At 40.7% G+C, this 19,968-nt stretch overlaps 1 protein-coding gene across 4 annotated transcripts in view; it reads right to left on the reverse strand.

Annotated features, from left to right (window-relative positions):
* celsr1a (cadherin EGF LAG seven-pass G-type receptor 1a) overlaps window positions 1-19,968 on the reverse strand; it is a 91,359-nt gene that overhangs the window by 34,921 nt on the left and 36,470 nt on the right. For 3 of the 4 annotated variants that reach the window (XM_031284897.2, XM_031284895.2, XM_031284896.2), the window contains exons 2-7: window positions 19,014-19,369; window positions 18,627-18,915; window positions 15,130-15,352; window positions 13,143-13,258; window positions 9,579-9,667; window positions 2,091-2,171 (exon numbers count right to left, since the gene is read on the reverse strand). In XM_031284897.2, coding sequence (XP_031140757.1) covers window positions 2,091-2,171; window positions 9,579-9,667; window positions 13,143-13,258; window positions 15,130-15,352; window positions 18,627-18,915; window positions 19,014-19,369 — 1,154 coding nt within the window. The remainder of the gene's footprint in view (window positions 1-2,090; window positions 2,172-9,578; window positions 9,668-13,142; window positions 13,259-15,129; window positions 15,353-18,626; window positions 18,916-19,013; window positions 19,370-19,968) is intronic. The other variant, XM_031284898.2, reaches the window with a different exon arrangement.

The following is a 19,968-nucleotide window of genomic DNA, read 5'->3' on the forward strand; positions in this document are numbered from 1 at the left end:
GACAGATTGATCTCCATTCTTCAATGACACAATATTGTACACATCTGCTGTTCCTACTGACTGGTAAGTCTCTCATCCTGACAAACACACACACCACACATAATAGTCAACATTTGCAAAGTTCAACAAATGTGGGCGTTTTAAGAGGGCTAACTAGCTAAACTGGTAGCTTGCTAGGTGTAGCTAAACTAAAGTATGTTAGCAAGGATAGAGAGGCCACAATACTGTTTGGAAACTGTAAAAAAAAAAAAAAAAACTGAAGGGAGTTGAACCAGTATCCCAGGCAACTAGCGCCCGGCAATTTGAGGACACGGTTGCTACGGTAGTTAGCCTCGAGCTACACCGTAGGTAGATAATAGCTTGGCTTCTTAGAAGAAGTAACTGAAAGAAAAAAAAAACTGCGTTAGCCATACATTAAGGCAGAAGGTCCCAGCGCAGGGCTGCTGTTATGAAATAAGTGCTTAAATAATAAGTAAATATGTGAGGGGGTGTATCCCATGGTAAGAAATCTCACTAATGCTATTCAGAGAACTGGGGTTACACAAATACCCTTAATTATAAGATTTTACACACCAATGTCCATTATCTTTCACTTTGAAAGATACTTTGAGTATTGCTAGGCCCCCTAAATATTCTTATCGTTGCATTTTTCATATTATAAATTGACTTGCTTTATTCAATTATAAAACTCAATTCAGTGTAAGCATAAAACAAATATTTTTTAAATCCAATTGTACAGAGTGGCTTCATTGCTTGGCCATAAATACTAAATAATCAATTGATTTAGCTGTTTATATTTACTTCATCCGACTAAATCATTTTAACCCTGCCTCACGTGTCGTCACTTGCAAACACACACACACTTGCGCACGCATGCACGCACGAATGCACGAATGCACACCCACCCACCCACACACACACACACACACACACACACACGCACACCAATAAATTGTACAACAGCCAAAGGTGCAGAAGCCTGAAACTGGGTGTAGCCATTTGCTTTATTCAACTTAATATATTGCTACTATTTAGTTAATTCTCCAATTATTACCAACCACTACGGACATGCAGGGATCTTAGTTGAACACAACAGAAGATTAAGGATAAGATCTCAAATTTAAATCCCTTAAAGTAAATTGCTGTCTAAACAGAAGTGTGTGAGCCCAGAGACACTTGCTGTCCATGCTCATTATAAGAGCCATCTTTGTCGATTTCAGAGCGTTGTTAATCCTCCCTGACAGAATCGGTCCTTCAGCCTGCCACGCTGCTGCCAAGCAAAACACAACCACTGCTCACTGGTGTGTCTACCTATCGGTCTGCCTGCCAAGGCTCAGACATGTTTCTTTCACCTGAACAAACCTCAATGGGGGACGGCAATTAGAACTGACAGAAGAGCAAGAAGGCTGTTACTGTGTCAATTCTCCTTATACACCACTGTTCTATTTTTTGCTATTAGATACTCCTGTAGATGGATAAACAGAGAAAGGCAGGAAGTCCACAACGCTGATATATAACACACTAACTGTCCCAAAACTGTCCCAACCTGCTTCACGAAGACAGACCTCTGACTGCTCTAGAGAAACATTAGACATTTAATTTAGGAGAAGAATGTGACAGCAGCAACATGCAACACCAGCCTGAAGCAGAAATGATTGTTTTGTACATTCTCGAAGGCACCCTATGGATTTTTTTTTTTTACCAGTAGTAGCACTATGGAGCAATGTTTTGACGAATGGGTCCCTGTTTTGTTTTTTGACTTCATCATCAAGAAATGGGAGACAGAAGAAAGCCAAGTCACATTGGAACTACTAAGCAAGTCCACATACCTTCTGAGGCCAAACTAAAACCAGAAAGCCACACCACACTCTACTACAGCCTCTTCTACTGTATAGTCCAGACAAGACCATAGCCAGACTAAATTAGAGCTAACACCCTAGTGTTAGAGGCCATGCTACCTCTGGATATCTGAAGTAAACATGTACAGTGGAGTTAGTCCAGTAGACTGTACTAGAAGCAGAGCAGGGACTACATTAGACCCAGGGGGGAAAAAAGCACCAGGGGGGACTAGGCTAGAGGTCAGAGGTTACCTCCTTCTGATTGAGCTCCAGCCAGGCAGTATAGAGCGGGAGCCGCAGAGCCCCACTGGAGTCCATCAGACTCCCCCCGTCCTGGGAGAGAGACACCGTGAGAGAGAGACACCTCATTAGACCTGCAGCCCACAACCAAGCCACGTCACTATATGTGTGTTGGACGATTGTGCATATATTTGTTGTCATGTATATATGCATGTTTGGAGGTTTTTGCAGTCAAGTTCGTGTCTCCAGCACGGCAGCAGAAATATTAAGACAGATAGATTTGTGCGCATGTACTGTATGTGTGTGCACAGTGGCATGCGTGCTGAAGTGTGTCTCTGGTTGGATAAGCTACCAGCCAATATGCCAACAATAACGACATCCAAAGTTATCCCTAATTCCTTCCTGCCCACTTCAAAAACACCTCTCCCACCACCTCACACAATAGGCTACAACTCATGCACTGCCGCCTTCGGACAAAGATGTCTCTGACAGATTTGTATCACACTGTGAACTTCTATGCTATGCTGCGAAGAGCAGGTGAAATTTACAGCAGGAAAAACACAGGGAACAAGCATGTGAAAGCCTAAGGTAGTTACACCACACTGACACAAAAGCATGTTTACTGTACATGTTGCAGCTATACATTACTATGTGTTAGAATAATGATAATGACTGATTAAAAGCACTAAACCACATGTCTCCTCTACTTTGTTTAAATAGTCACAGATACCGTATGATAGTTCCTGGGATGTAAGTGCAATGTGTGTGTTTATCTGTGATGATAACCCTAACTGTTTGAGGTCTGGGGAAACCTGCGTCAAGAAGACAAAGAATAACATGAGCCCTTCCTTTAAAAACACACCCTGTCGGGAAATGTGGAGTCTGAGGCTTCACCTCAAAAAAAGAACTACTTAACCTTTCTAAAAAGCACTTAGCAGAGAAAATACACAAACATGTACCCGTGTCTGTGCAGAAACACACAATGTCACAGTCCCTCATCATAGCACACACATCCCAATGCACAGCTGATGAGATGTGCGAGTGTGTGTGTGTCACCAAGACACAGTCAGGCACCTAATAAGGCATGCGTCTGTCCCTCTAAGTCTTTACAGCCACCCAGGACAGTCACATGTGGCCTTGACAATGAGCAATAAACCAACAACACAAGGAGATGGATGGTCCAAAAGCCACTTACAGGCAGTGTATGTATTTCAAGAGCAATTACCACTGTGTGTGTGTGTGTGTGTGTGTGTGTGTGTGTGCGTGTGTGCGTGCGTGCTTTTGTCTGAATGCATTGTCAGCTTGTCCTGGAAACCTAATAAACCCTGAAACATCATCAAAGAGACAGAATACAGAGAAGAGGGTAGGAGCTATTTATTTTATATCACAGATTTAGTTAACAGCTCAAAGCGCTTCCCCCCTTGACGACCAGTGAGAAAAACTAAATTTGTAACATATTGATATCAAACATTTGTAATGAGTGAATATGTCTTAGATAAGTTTGGTTTTGACTCCATCTTAGTGGTCCACAGAAACTTAAGAAATACTGTGATACACATTTTGGCCATACCGCCCAGCACTACCTAAAACAGTAAAGTTGCGGGCCATAAAATCAAAACAATGAGCTGAAATATGCTACAACGCTCCGTCAAGCTGAGGGGAACTGCAGAATCCAGGTATATCTTCCGTGTGTTTGTCACTAAGACTGATCCTTTTCACATACACTTAGTCATGTTGTTAATATGAAAAAAATGGACTACTGTACAGCAGCTTTGAAAATACGATGTCTCTCTATGTTTAAATAGTTCTTGCAGTCAAAAAGTGTCCTGAGTGAGAGCCAGGGAGGAACGGCAGAAGCAGAAAGAGTGAACTTTTGGTACTTGCTGTTGGTAAGAGCCAGCTAAGCCTGTCTGGGAATGCTGTCTACACACCCTAGCTGTATATATCATAGCCTGGCATATTAGCCAGTGTAACACTATTAACCTGTCAAATATCAGGTCTGCAGCGTAAAGCAACATTATAAAAAGTACTGCAAACACACAGGCATGTCATGTCTGCAGTCATGCTATGCTTCACTGAGTTTGGACACACTTAATTATAGTTTATTCAAAGCTATGGTTTACAGTTAATTGGTGCTTCACTCATAAGCAGTTTTTCATACTTTATTCTTGTTTGAAGATAGCTGGTGAAACATGAATGCAAGTATGATTGATATTCCTGCAAGTTCCTTCTCGTTTTCATGCTTCCCATGTGAAATCATACCAACCAATAATAAAAAGCAAACTCTGCCTAGAACAGATTCATATTCGATATATTCGAATGGATCATATGGGACACTGCTACAAAGTCATATTATCTGTCACCACTCTGACCAAAATGAAAAGGGTTTGCATCATGGATTAGTAGGCTACTTACGGTCATCATAAAATCACCACTGACTAAAAGAGTTCGACACTGCCACTATATAATCATTGTGTGTAAATCTGGATTACAGTGTAGGCTAAATGCTGTAAATGAATTATTAAAAGTTGCATTTAAAGTTTGACAAAACAAGTGTAACTCAAGTTCCCTTAAGCTTTCTCCAGATCTTTCAACTGCACCTCACACTCTTTATCAATACAGGGAGTGTATTGTTTGTTTCAAAGTTACTTAAAAAGCTAGTACGTGGACTTTGAGTTAAGATTTTTTCTAAGGTCAAGAATAAAAGTGCATGGTCATTTAGAATGTTTCCTTCAAGGCAAAGCCTTTATTGTAAAATTTTCATTTTCTGAAATGGAACTATCATGATGAGATTATGGCTGTGGTTAAGGTAAAGTTTAATGGTAATAAAATAAATCAAGCATCCCTTGTCTATTCTACATCTATTTTATCCTGATGTAATCCATGCAGGTGGCCTGGCAGATAGAATCATGATACAACTGACATCCTGCCTAGGGTCCAGCTAAATAATATCATTTCCTGCAAGAACAGACTTCATTTCCCGTAGTTAGCACACATCAAAACCCAAGACAAAACCTCCTGCTGCTCCAAGAATAGTATACCCATCTACGCGCTTTATGTTTGTGTGTGTGTGTGTGTGTGTGTGTGTGTTTCCTGTTTAGATTTGCCTTGCTGACACTCAACTGTCCTTGAGACTCTGCACCATGGAATTTCAAAAATGTCTTTATACTTCCACTTCCATTGTGTAACATTTCTAATAGCAGTACGGCCATATGCACACACACACACACACACACACACACACACACACACACACACACACACACACACACACACACACACACACACACACACACACACACACACACACACACACACACACACACACACACTCCCAGCAGCTCTCTATTTGTCTACCCCCCACAGATGCAAACACACGCATAGACAGCTTTTCCAACCGACCCAGATCATTGCAACAATGGCAAGTCCATGTCTGTTGTCATGCCAACCTTCCCCTGACCTTTGACATCTGTTTTTTAGCAGAGGCACCCTGGTTCTTCTGAAGACAGCAGCAACGGCTTTAAAAGGGGGCACCCATACAACCCTGCACAACTTCAACCGCCTCTTCATCTGACCCAATAAATCCCGTCTGTGTGTGCGTGTGTGTATTGTGTGAGCGTGCCGTTGGGATCGTTAAAAACAACTGGGGCCTCATGTGGGATGAACAACCCAGGATTCGGTTGCACCAGTAGTTTCAAACAAGTGATTCAGGTTGCAAAAAAATGTCTTAGGTAGTAGCCTAAGTAATGTCTAAATTGGTTGGCTTGTGAACATCTATAGCGCTGTTCAATCGAAAACAACTGTAAAAAGAAAGTCAAGCATCACAAGCTGTATAATAACTGCAGGAAACAGTAATTTTAGGGAGCTAATAAAATATATTACTTTGTTTTTCACTATATATGCATAGATGGAGAAATAGAAGTTTTAGAGTCAATTTCAGATTATGCTAACGTAACTACTATTTGGTAATTTAGGCTAACGTTACAGGCATAATGTTTTGTAATTTACATTGTGTCATTTTTGTGCAATGCAGAGTAAAATCTTACTAGTGTACATGAAGTGTCATGTCAGATGTGTCGACCATATTCCATATCCCCTTGTTTACTCTTCGGCCTAAACTGGTCGCAACGTTAGATTGTCAGTTAGCAAGCTCAGTTAGCTATGCAGTATTTACACCTGGCAAATATTTACTGAGTATATCTAGTAACAACAACAACAACAACAACTCTTTATGTAAGAACTAGTTTGTGTGGTGCAACTGGTTTTAATTTACATATGCATAAATCTATTTTAATATATTAAAAGTAGGCCAAGTTTAATTGGGCTAACTAAGTGAAATAATGTTTTAAAGATTATATTTTTGGGGCATTTTTAGGCCTTTATTTCTATAGACAGCTTAGACTTGAAAGGGGAGAGAGAGAGGGGGAATGACATGCAGTAAAGGGCCGCAGGTCGGAGTCGAACCCGCGGCCGCTGCGTCGAGGAGTAAACCTCTGTATATGGGCGCCTGCTCTACCAGGTGGCGCCCATAGTGAAATAATGTTTTGTTATTTGAGGTATATTGTGTTATTTGTCTGAAATACAATTTAAAATCATACTACTTTTCATCTGTGATCAAATGATCAACCTTCAATTTAAATGGGTCTTAACTTCTATTAGCATGCTAATATTAGCTTCGCCAGTAAGCACAGTTAGCTGCGCAACATTTACACCTGGCAGTTACTGGGTGTAAATATTATATTAAGTATCTAATCTCTACGTAAGAACCTGTTTTAAACACATATAACTAGGCTACGTTTGAATTTAACTGGAGCAACTGGCTTCTGTTCTCCAAACAATATATCATCACCATTAGCCATCTTGACTAAAATCAATCCATATATGGTAGCTAAAGCCCCCGAAAGGCTCCCAGAAGATGTGGACGGATATGGAACATTATTTATGTGTGTTTGCAAGACATTAATCTGGATTACAGTTTGAGAATTGGGCCCTGATCTTCTTTCTAGTCTATATCTGTGCTATGCAAGCAATGCTACCTACACACAAATGTGTGTGCGAGTGTTCTTGCATGCGCCACAGACATACAGTATGTGTGCCTTCATTCACATCCATACATTCACATGTCAACACATCAGATCTATTGTGAGAACATTACATTACATACTGCTTTCTGCCATATACATTTCCACTAAACCCTCCAGCAACTGATGTGGGATTAAATTACCACCAGTCAATCCGACTTCTGATCATTCATCACATGAAGAAAAGCTGACCCTGTGTCGGCACTACAGTCGGCCTTGGGCTAATTTAATGGAATGTGTCACCTGCTTTACAAATCACTGGTCTGTATTAAGACTGACATTGGTGGAACGCACACATCCCCTGCTTTACACGCTAATAACACTCGGATACACTCATAATACTGGTGCAATACATGTGTGTGTACTACTTGTATGTGCATGTTGCAGAAGCAAAGAGGATCAGTCGAGCTAAATAAATCAGAAAAGTAAACTGCACAGAACTTGACAAAAAACAAGAAATCTGTTCGGACGTGGAAATTAATCACTCGTTTCCATGGAGACATCCCTAACAACACTAAACAAGCCAATAAACAAAACAAAGATGTCTTCAGTGCCAACAGACTGTGCAAATAATACCTGTAGTTGGGAGCCTTGCAGCAATGTTAACAAAGCACTACACGGTCCAAGCTTTTGTCTCTAGCATCATAAAGGCAGTGCTGTTGAACACGCAGACATGCAGCCTTAAACAATAGATACAGATGTGCCCCTGCAGCTAACATGGTATAGTATGGTAGCCTGATTCATCACCTTTGATGAAAGGTCCATGTCAAGGCTACCAAAGATGCGATGGGCTCTATAGCTGGTCACAAGAAGAAAGTGAACAATCTGTGAAATGTGAGACGGTGTGCATTGTATGCTAGCGTTAGGCCAAGGTGCTGCTGAAATACAATGCTGAAAGTCTTGGGTCAGGCCACTGATGCTACAGCTTTCAGCGGAAGAAATAGCCGCAAAGAGATGGGGGGGGAGTGAATTTAAAAAAAAGCACTGTGGCCGTTTAGCTAAGTTGGCAGAGCAGGTACACATATACAGAGGTTTATTCCTCGATGCAGAAGGTCCAGGGTTCGAATCCGACCTGTGACGGTTTTCCTGCGTGTCTTTCCCCTCTCTCTCCTCTTTCATGTCTGAGCTGTCCTATCATTAAAGGCGGAAATGCCCATAAAAAAAAATCTTAAAAAAAAAAGAAAAAACGATTGATGTCTTTTGTCAGAACATAGCATAGCACATGCATACCAGTTAGCATATTAGCTTTAAAAGTTATGAAATAAGGCTAGCACATGGTGTGTAATATGCCCACAAGGCTAGAAGTGATTGGCTTTACTTCTGGAAGACGGCAAATGAATCGCCGTTTCAACTTTAAATAGGTAAAATTAATCTTTAGCCAAGTGAGAATGAAGATAATCGTCATATTAGCAATGCCATTCTTTAACTCGCTCAGTTTTCATACATAACATTACCATTTCTATTAGACCACTGACTAGATTTCTTGTTGAATTTGAGAGAAAATGCCACATGCAGCTGACGAACCTGTGTTTTTAAGTTATGAAGAATTATACAAGTAAAAACCAGACACAAACTATAGGGGTCTACATGCTCAGAAGGCCAGTGTTATCTTATTTCCTGTCTGGTTTAGTGTTATAAGAACAATGCCCACAGGCTTTGGAAGTTTGTAGGAAATTAACACCAGCAATTGACTGCAATGTAAACCCTTCTAATATAAAATTACAACTGGAGTGGATACATGAGCTAGGTGGTGAAAAAAATCGCTGTCTCTTGTCTGAGATTGGACTTTATAAAGAAGCAAGACCATCGTGGGAAGGTCTTGAAACACCAAGATGTCTTGCGGTAAAAGAAAGAAATTCTTTTGTCAGCGATTAAGATTCAATTGAGATTGTACCATTATGAAAAGAATCCATAGGTTACACATGAAGACAATCTACCCTTGACTCAAAAACATACACAAGCTCAAAAATACAGTTGATGAACTTTTGACCCTTGAAGCCGAAGCCAGCCCCCCTGCGTTTCTTTCAGAAGCGCTATACTATAATTCAGTGTTGAAGGCTAAGGCAGAGGGGAGAGCCTGTGTCCCAGTTAATGTCATTAGTCAAACCTGCACTGTTAAGATAATCTCCCAAATCAGCAGCCAAGATCAGCTGCCTCGGTAACCTCAAAGCAAGCCACATTTCATACACTTTACTCCCACGATACAACTCCTGAACCTATCGACTCTCAACACTGGCTGATTATGATCTCATTGGACTGTGCATTTTAAGGAAACAATGCAATATTCAACTTGATATTTCCATATTACACACTCTCCAAAGCAAGCTCTGAAGGGTCAGCATCTCATGCTTTATGTCCATCTCACGACAAAAGACTTATTTTCTGGAGCAGCGGTCGGTTGGGTGATTAAGCTCCTTACCTTGTTGTAGTAATGGAGCTGGACAGAGTGCCACTGGCCGTCGCTGACCCCGCCTGGGATGTAGGGAGACACTGTGGTCTTTGTCTCACCTGGATGACGGTGGAAGAAGAGAGGACAAAGGAAGAGAGTGGCGGGTGGGAGGTTGGACAAAAACAGTGACAGTGATGAGGGGTGTAGGGTCGGGGAGAGCAATTGAGTGAGGGAATATGGAGAAAAGATAGGACAGAAAATAAAAAAGGTGAAGAGGAGGATGAGGGAAAGGGAGAAGAAAGAGAGAGAAACAGCAAAAGTGAATTATGGATATAATGTAATTTAAATGGTTAAGCACAGCTGCTGCTGAATGCTCACAGAAATTTCTTCTTCACTCAAATTCCACAGGTTATTGATAAATTACCTTTAAAGTGCCCATATTTTGAAAACATCACTTTTTCTGGGATTTGGGGTGTTATTTTGTGTCTCTGGTGCTTCCACACGCATACAAACTTGCTGTTTTGAGTGAGATACGGGTTTCTGAATGTATCCTGCCTTCAGTCTCCGGGTGAGCTGGTCAAAATTGGCAGGACCGTCTACGTCATTGGCCGAAACATTCAGTGTGTGCTAACCACTTTATCTAATACCACGTCAGCTAGCTGTTTCTCCAACTTTGGTCAGTACAAGGCAGGATTAACCGGGAGACTTCTTCTAAACGAGGGCACACTTCCAACTTTGAGTGGAATACCTGCAGACGAGGGACAAGTAAGTAGTTCTATAGTGTTGTAGCAGTGTTTTGCCATTGAGAACAAGGTGGCTAACCGCTAGCAGCTCTAGCTTCTAGCTAGTAGTCCTTACCTTGGTACTGCGCATGTGCGACTCCCAACAAAGATGGGATAGAAGTGTGATGTTTCACTCTGTAGCTAAAACAGAGAGCTCATCACACAGGGTGAAAAGAGGAGCTGCAGCAATGTGCAGTACAACAAAAATATGGTGTTTTTTGAAAATTAAACCATGTAAAACTATTCTGATATAACCTCTAAATACAATTATGAACCTGAAAATGAGCATAATATGGGCGCTTTAAAGGCAAACTGTGGCCTTACTTGACATACACAGACCCATACACACACAAACACCATGAATCAAATCATAAATCAACTGGGAAAGCCAGTATTAGTCTCCATTATCAATCACTCTAGTGAGAAGATTGTACAGCACAATGGCACCAGATTTACTGAGGGTTTACTCTTTGTTTGTCAAGGGCAGGAGCAGCCTGGGCAGGGATCTACTGCTCTGGAAATCAGTAAACAGTATGGCAACACTAACAAGTAATGTGTGTGTCTTTGTGTGATTGTGAGGGTTATTAAGTGATGGCTCTGTCTTCTGGCTGTGCACTTGAGAAACAGAAAAAGGACGAAGTATGTGTAAGTGATTGTATGTCCTACTTCGCCCATGTGTTTACTACAGTATACCGCATAAAAACAGAAAAACATTGATTGAGAAATAATGCAAACAAATCAAAGGCATTCCTTCCATTTCCCACGTTAACCATGAGTCACAGTTCTGAGTATTTAATTTGATGAGTCATGCATTCAACATTTAGTCATGTTTCAGATTTGAAGTGGGGCACAAGGACTTGGCTCAGCTCCCAAACAGGCTTCACCCAACATAATCATATTGAACTGGATCCCTCCCTGTATGGTACCATGGGAAAGTAGACCGACTCTGAAAACAACAGTCTCCAGCAAAAAAGAATGTGTTTGATCTGCAATCCAACTGTTACCAGTTTGAACAGTGGTGGAAAGTACTCACTTAAGTACAATTGTGTGAGTATTTTCATTTTCTGCTACTTTATACTTCTACTTTACAACAATTCAGAAGCAAATACTTTACTTTTTACTACGCTGCATTTATCGGATAATTTAGATTACTAGTTACTTTGCAGATTGAAATTACTAATACAAAATATAATCAACAAATTTAATATGATGTGTTATTATAGGTTATAAGATAAGGGGTACATGCCCAAACTAGCAGTGTATAAAGTAATGAAAATTACACCCTCCTTTATAATCTGCAACACTGAAGTGAAACAAGTAGTAGTAAGTAAGCCAGCTTGCATAATGAGTATTTTTTGAGGCTAGCACTTTTGTAATTTTACTTTACTTAAATTTTGAATGCATGACTTTCACCGAGTATTCCTACCCTGTTGTATTACCTTTTTTACTTAAGTAAAATATCTGAGTATTAGCACATTTGTACGTATGCATGCACGTTTTAAAAACTTGCATTGTTTGCGAGAAAAGAGTGTGGGCTTTAGTGTGTGTGTGTGTGTGTGTGTGTGTGTGTGTGTGTGTGTGTGTGTGTGTGTGTGTGTGTGTGTATTTTAAGTAGCTGTTCTTTGGCCACTAAGTATGTGTGCCATCATTAATCAGTCTGGCAGCTCCCACTCTAAGGAAGCATCTGCTTTCAAAACAGTAAAACACACCCATCTCTCTTCCGTACACATACAAAAACACACATACACACACAAATGAACATGTTCAAATTCTGGTATAAAAGGATACTTTCATGCACTAACATACACATACACAAAAACACACACCCTCAAAAGAAAATGCATGTTGATAAGAGTTATTTAGCTGGCTCTTTTAAAAGTCACTTAATATTAAGTGCACTTACACCTGTGTTAATCTACTTACAATGTAACTGATATTACCAACAATTACTTTAACCCTTATATTAAAGCAGTTAAAGTTGAATCATATGTATAATGTCATAAATGGTTCTGCTCCCAAATATCTACATTTCCATATAAAAATGGTTCATACACAGCATAATCACAATACTAGGACCAGTGTCCGTTCTTGTAAAGTGCCCAGAGTCAACAATGCAGCTAGAAGTTCTTTTTTTATACAGGTATAAATACCAGAGGGGCTTTTAGACATAAGGTTAAGGCTTTTTTATGGAATAGAGTAGCCAATATTGTTTAATTAGAGTAGACTGATTATTTTATGTGATTTATGATTCTCTGATTTTGGAATGCTTTTAAATCTTGTATGATCTGTATTATATGTTGTTGTCTTTGACCTGAAATAGGTCTTTGTGATGTGTTGCATGTTTTAACACCAAGGACCATGTTGGAAATAAGTGTTTACACTTTAACATGCTATCCTTTGGATTATGTTGTTTGTCAAATCCAAAATAAATCAAATCAAATCAAAAATATATTGTGTTAGGGTCCATTTTGACCCATTTTCAAGTTCAGGTGTGTAAAAACTACCATTTACTTTTTTTATTGGAACAAGGCTTCACGATATCCTCAGACATGGCTATGCTAACACAACAAAAGTTGGTTTGAAAATTTGAGTAAATTGTAAATGTCTCTAAAAAAAAAAAGTAAAATATGTGGTGTTACGGGTCAAATATGACCCGGCAGAGAATGTTGACCATTGTGGGGTGCTTTGTAGATGAAAAATCACGGGTCAAATTTGACCCGCTAACACAAAAAATGTGTGCAGCTTTCTAACACATTACAAGGGTTAAGTGGTTACACACACACACACACACACACACTCTATGTGGGCTAACCTCCAGAGAAGGTGAGCTGAATCTGCTCGTCAATTATCTCCAGAGCGATGAAGTCGTGTTTTTCATTGAATCTGCCATTGTAGAGAAGCAGAGCATTTCTCTCTCTGGTAGCAAACCTGCAGAGACAGATGGGATTTTAGATTCTTTTTCAACCAAAAAATGGAAATACAGTATTTGAAAGCTACAAAATAGCATTGCTTTTGCTGTATAAATGATTCATTTATTCGATCTAAACGTACAAAATGAGAAATAAAACGATGGATATTCAGATTTGTCACACACAAAAGGTTGAGTGGATTCCAACTGTGTTTCTCTGCTCTAGCTCATGTTTCCTGTCACATTTCTAAGCACCAATCCAACTCAAACAGACCGGGACTGAACGGTTGAAGGCCTCGCAGAAAGCTTTATGATGAAAGGGCCGAGGAGCTCTTGAGGAAAAGACACTTGGAAAGGAAAGGCAGGATGTGTAAAGCCAGTGGGCCGCAGAGAGGAAACAGTTCCCCTGCCTTAGATGATGCATGAGTGTGTCCACGTGTGAGAGAGGGAGAAAGACCTGGTAAATTCCTACTCCTATGAGTGTGCTCTACGAGGGTGCAAACTTTGCATGTGTAGCTGTTTGTGTGTGTATGTTCGTAGTTTAAGGTGAGGGCAGAGGAGTCAGCCGGCAGATGCCAGAGAGTCCGGCAGGGCAGGAAGTCAGAATGGCTGTAGGCAAACACTGATAAGGGGAACTCATCACAAAGCCTTTCCTGTTTTCACCGCATTGCAAACCTTTCTCACCATCACCGTGTCGACAAACTCGCATTATCAAACTCATCTTACCTTATACTGTTAACGAAACGTTATAAAAGTTTTTCTCTACATAACATTTACTGTGTCACAAACTTGCTGAGCCAGGGTTATTTTCCTTCAGCAGTTTCACAAGCACACCTCATAACACTAACACTGTACATTCAGAGTGTGTGTGTGTCTTCTTTTTTTTACTCCTATTTGTGTGTGCAAGTGCATATTGAGAGGGACACAATGGAAATGTACATGTCTCGACACACCCCAGTTGACACACTTTAGCTCACCGAACTTAACTGTGTTCATTTGTTCAGCTCCTCACGCTCCAAATCACCGTTTACTACAAACACTGCTACAAGTATCACATACTGCTGTTGCTGTGCTGTGAAAAAGTGTGTGGTGCAGCAAAGAAAACAAATATAATCCAGAAAGCTTCATAGCCCCGATTTTAGAAATCCAACATTTTAAACATCTTCAGAATACTCTTCAAAAAATAATATATTACTTGAATGTTGTGGCTATTCCAACTTTTAAGAGCGATACTCTGGATTTAAAGAGTTTAAGTATAACGTTAATGCCTCCTTTGTTAGTCTTAAGGCCAACAATGCTAACCTAGGTTTCAATCATTAGCATGATACCTATTAGGATTGTCCTCAGTCTTTTAGCATTATATCATGTATGTAGCCATCAAATGCATATTCAAGAGTCCTTTATACAAGATTCTCGTTTTTAACACAAGCTAAAATCGTAAGATTGTTTAAAAGTTAGCTGGAGACAGCTAAAGATAGCTTATTTATTTAGCTAGCGTTAGAGTAAACTAAAAAAATCTGCCAGCAACAGGCTGTGACTGTAGCTAACGCTAGCTAAATGAATACGCTAACTTTATCCGTCTCTAGCTAACTTGAGAAGAAACTTGAGGTAAAAGTGATAACAATCAAGGACCAGAAAAAAATCCTAACAATTTCAAGTTAAATCTGCCACAGTTATCATTGTAAATATTTGCTGTGCAAGAACTAAATGATAAATGATAAATCAACAGTAAGAGGGATGAGGCTACCTTTCAAGTTACCTTTCATCCATTTCATCCTTTTCAGCCATACATAGCTAGTTATTTGGAAGGATTGGATGACACTTTGTGTTAATTGGTAAATTAAAAGAAAAAAAAGTTAGAAGGAACAGCGGAAGGAAGGCAAGTACTCACGTGAAGGAGACGGTGAAGTGGAACCTTTGCCGCAGGCCTCTAAAGGTGATGAAGGACTGTCCGGGGAAGCTGCGGGTGGTCATCTCACAGTACGGCTTCTCGAACTCCCCTGGTGAACACTGGCACATGAAACCACCTGCAAGCCGGTTGACACACTTGCCGCCGTTTTTACACACACCGGGTACACACCGGCCTGATGATGCATTCAGCTCACAGTGCTCACCTATGAGAAGAAAGGGGAATTCAGTTTAACATAAGTTCTGAGCTGTGTTGCATCTGTTATATATATTTTTTTAACTAGGGTTGACACCTTCACTGCTGCCTTGGTTTGAACAGGTAAATAGCGTAGTATGTATACTTAAGACAACACTGTGTTGTCTATAGATATGAGTTGTGTATTGCCTTTGCAGTGCAATGCAATTCAATGTGAATGATAAATGACCTGTCATCACATCATCTCATCATTTTATTAACATCATTTTATCTTCTTGGTGAAGCATGCTGTCCACCGTTGACTGAAATACAGATGCATCATCTGTTTGGAATCCAGTTGTTTTAACAAGATGCCTTTGATAAGTCGAGCACACTTATACAACAGAGTTAACGTTATGTTGTTAAGGCCTCTTTTAACATCTCCATCTTAACATTAGCAACAACAAAGACCTGTTTATAGGCCTTTTTCCAGTAAGCGCAGTTCTGAGCCACAACGTAATTTGGCCATATTTGGAGAGAAAAGAGAGGATGGGAGATAAAGAGGAGTGATGGAGCATGGAAAGGGAGTGACAAGACTTAATATAAGATAAGACATTCCTCCATGAAGTAAAATCCATGGCTGAACTCATGCTGATACTTTAGCCAGCTAAATCCCACTTAGCGTCACTCTAGTTTGGGTTTTATGAAGTTACAGAAAACATTCACTCATTAATGAATATTCCTAAAAATTCTTTCAGATTGCATGTTGGAATTTTTCCCTCAACCACTTCTTCAACTACTTTAAATAGCCATGTTCAGTAACTAAGGTACCATAGGCATTAACTATATAGGTCTGTGTGATCAATCATCAGTGCATTAATATGCATGCATGCCGCCCAGCTTTGAACACATTGCATACCCTAATGTCAATAACCATTTTAGAAGGGATTTCTCCCAACATGACTGTTGAAAGATTGTACAAAACAGTTTGGCTAGGAATAAGCCCTTTTTTCCTGAGGGGCCAATACTATAACTTGACTTTGAAGGGAAAAGTAGGGTTTATTTTGTATCATGCATGCGAAGGAGGACGCAGACAGGTCTATCCAGCGGCTGACCAGTGGCATCAGTTGAGGCGCATAACGCCTGCAGCCATAAGGCTGTTCTCTATTGATTAACCTGGACCACCCATCTTGGCTCTGAACCAATCTTTATGTAGTTTTGCCTGGCTTCCTATTGGGAGTTGGTCTTGATATGGTCAAATCCTTCAGGAGACAACAACAAGCTAACAAGGAGGCTAGGGTGGAGGAATGGCTCTACGATGTTGTGTGTACTAGCTGCTATTTGCACTGGGAAATATCATAAGTATGTCCTTCACTAAATAACTCGAAGGCTGCATGTTGATATCACATTTATAATATTACATGATCTAATTCAGTTGATTGCTGTAGTGGGTCTTACCATGGGAAATTCCTCCTAAATGACCATGTGGCCCTAGTTCAGTTTCCTGGCTCTGCTCATATAAATTCCTCCACTAATACACCAGCAGTCCTCTTTCTGACTGAAAATATTATTTGTGATGGGTGCCTCTGTGTCCCATGCAGTGCTGTGTGTCACTTTCTTTCCAGACAAGATCTCTCCACCCAGGACACACACAAACCCCCAACACCACAGCCTGGAACCAGCTAATGGCCCTTCTCTCCTCAGCATAATCCTTTATTCCGAGGGGGAATTATAAGGATCTGTTTCCCCGTATTGTAGGAAACCCAAGGAGGACAGATCGGGCCCCCTTGTCATCAGCCCCATAATGGCCCCTGATGGGCCCTAACTATCTTGAGTTGAACTGTGACCTTCAAAGAGGGGATGTAGGTAAGAAAAATGTGATGGGTGAGTGGAGAAGATGGAGACGGGGAGCGAGAGGAGAAGGCGAGAGAGGGCCAGTGAGTGACAAAGGCAGGTATGATCAGGTAATTACATCAGATAAGATAGAGGAAGAGAAGGTAGAGTGTTGGGAGGGACAGAAGAGAGAAAGGATGACGGCTGTTAGAGGTATCTATTAGGGAGAGACAGAGAAGCAGAGACAGTCTGTCAGCTATCAGATGTACAAGGGGGAAGTATGGGAGCAAGATCAGTGACATTGGGGAAATATTTCGGAAAGTGATTTCAATGGGAATGATGAAAGCTGCCGAGGCTCATCTACCATGTGAATTCTGTGCAGAGTAGAGTTCAGGGTTCTTTATCCTTTTTTCTCTAAATCAGTTTTTGATCAGTTTGAATATTTTCATACTCGCATTGTTTACATCTTACATCATATGCTTCTTCCTTTCTGATTGATTCTTGACACTGTGTCTCCATTTTTGTATCTTGACTGATACCAAAAAACTGTTTCTCTATGTATTTTTTTATCTCAAAACAATGATAGAGGGACACAACACTTTGAAACAATAGGCTTACTTCAATAATACTTTGAAGTAGCACAGAAACAATGCGGCTTATAGGGGGAGAAATTTAAAATTTCCATGTAGAAAGGCAGATCTACCCTTTTGTACTGTAATGCCTTCACACAGTGCTTACATGTCCCAATATTAAGACAATTCTAAGTTTTAAAACAAACATGTTATTAAAGGTAATGTGGTTTAAGTGAGTGGTTTAAGTGAATGGGTTTAGTGAAATCTGAGATCTGGTTTGACCAGCGTAGTCAGCATTCTGTACACCTCTATACAGCAATACATCTACTGTGTGTGTGTGTGTGTGTGTGTGTGTGTGTGTGTGTGTGTGTGTGTGTGTGTGTGTGTGTGTGTGCAGGTGGCTATACCTACTGTACTACAAAGCATATTTTCCCTTCCTACACTGGGGTCGACCTCAAGCTACAACAATAGGTGCTGAGAGCTTTTACAACCTGCCAGTGCGGTTTGGCAATTTTGTACGAGTCATCAAAACCTTTGTCAGAAAGAATATGAGCACTCGTACATTGACAGAAGTTTTCTTCTCTGGTGGCTTTAATACACACAGGCTATTATCACATATGTGTGATTTGTATTAAGCACCATATAGTTTAGTTAAGATCTTTTTTTTTTCCTAATAATCAAAAAACTTTTAAAATAATGCAATCATTTCTTTTACTTTGATAGTATTCCTACATCTCTCCAATGATATGCAAGCTACAAAAAATGCCAGTAGGCTATCTGTGTCAAAAGGTTCTAAAAGTTGACACAAACATCATATGTAGATTTGATGGAAGATTATCTGGAAAGTGTAGGTCTTTCTTAACAAATTAACAAAATCTTTTTTCCATGTAGACAACTTACCCGTGAAGTCTTCCAGGCACTCGCAGGTGTACCCTCCCTCTCTGCTGCGGCATCTCCCGTTGTTCATGCAGGGTCCTGAGTAGCAGAGGTCGATCTCGGTCTCGCAGTAGTCGCCGGTGAAACCCAGCGGACAGCGGCAGCGCAGCCCGTTGATTGGGTGGATGGGTCGAAACAGAACCGTGTCGGAGGCGATGAAGGGTGGGGAGCTGTCAAACTTCAGCACCGACACACACTTCATGTAGTTCTCACAGGGCTCCCGCAGGCAGATGTTGTCGTCAAATGGCAACACCTGGAGAGAAAAAAAGAAATCTCTTTAAAAATGCTAGTTCAGTTTATGAAGAGAGTTTAATTTTTATTTTTATGTGTCTGTATACATATGTGTGTTACCTCCTGAGAGGAGATCAGCCTGAGCAGAGTCCTGTTGAGGTAGATCTGCTCCTGCAGGTCCTCAGAAGGGAAGAACGTCCCTTTCCCCGGGACGCCTCCGGGCTGCAGCGCCGAAAAGGTTACGTTGAGGATGGAGCCCTGCACGTCGGTGTCGTTTTGGATGTTGAACACGAACACTGCCTCCCGTTTGGTGGAGAGCACAGCCGCCACGCCCTCCAGGAAGAGGCTGAGCAGGGGAGAGAGGAAGCGCTCCTGGGACATGTTCTCAAGACGCACCGTGATGCTGTTGGTCAACATGTCATCCGTGATGACGGTGACACGCAGCGTGCAGAGGGCCACGACCCGATGGATACCATCTGAAAGAAAAAGAGAGCAGATATTTTAACATTTGCACATTCGCAAAATGGCAGCTCTGAGTGGCAGTAAAGGTTAACATAGCAACAAGTTGATAGAAAACAGATTAAACAAGTTTAATATCAAGAACTCCTAAACATTGGCAGCAGTTAACTAGTCTGATACAAAAGGTTTCAGCGAGATGAGTGCTTTCTGTGATACAGTGCATATCAACAAGCCAAAGGTTGCAAATTGTACTGTAGTGAAGTGAAGTAGTTGCGAAATGTGTTTTAGAATCAAAGTTTATTTCAAAATAAAAGCAAAAAGCAACTAATTGTAGACCTGCATTACCGCTACTAGTACAGGAGAAATGATTTACTTCCTGTAATTGCCTGTATATAATTCTCTGACCTATTTCCTGACAAATATCATGTTACACTGAGACATGTAGAGATGTCACTGCCCCTTAATTTACTGCCGAATTGCTCCCTCTTTGTGTCTCTGGACAACTGTCTCTGTCTCCTCCACTCATGTTCATGTCAACTCATATCTACCATTAGCTTGTTTATTCTTCAGTGGGCAGTTTCTCAAGTGTCTCACAGTGGTCTAAATAATGTTTCTG

The sequence above is a fragment of the Sander lucioperca genome, chromosome 20 (genome assembly GCF_008315115.2).
Source record: "Sander lucioperca isolate FBNREF2018 chromosome 20, SLUC_FBN_1.2, whole genome shotgun sequence".
NCBI classification, from domain to species: Eukaryota; Metazoa; Chordata; class Actinopteri; order Perciformes; family Percidae; genus Sander; species Sander lucioperca.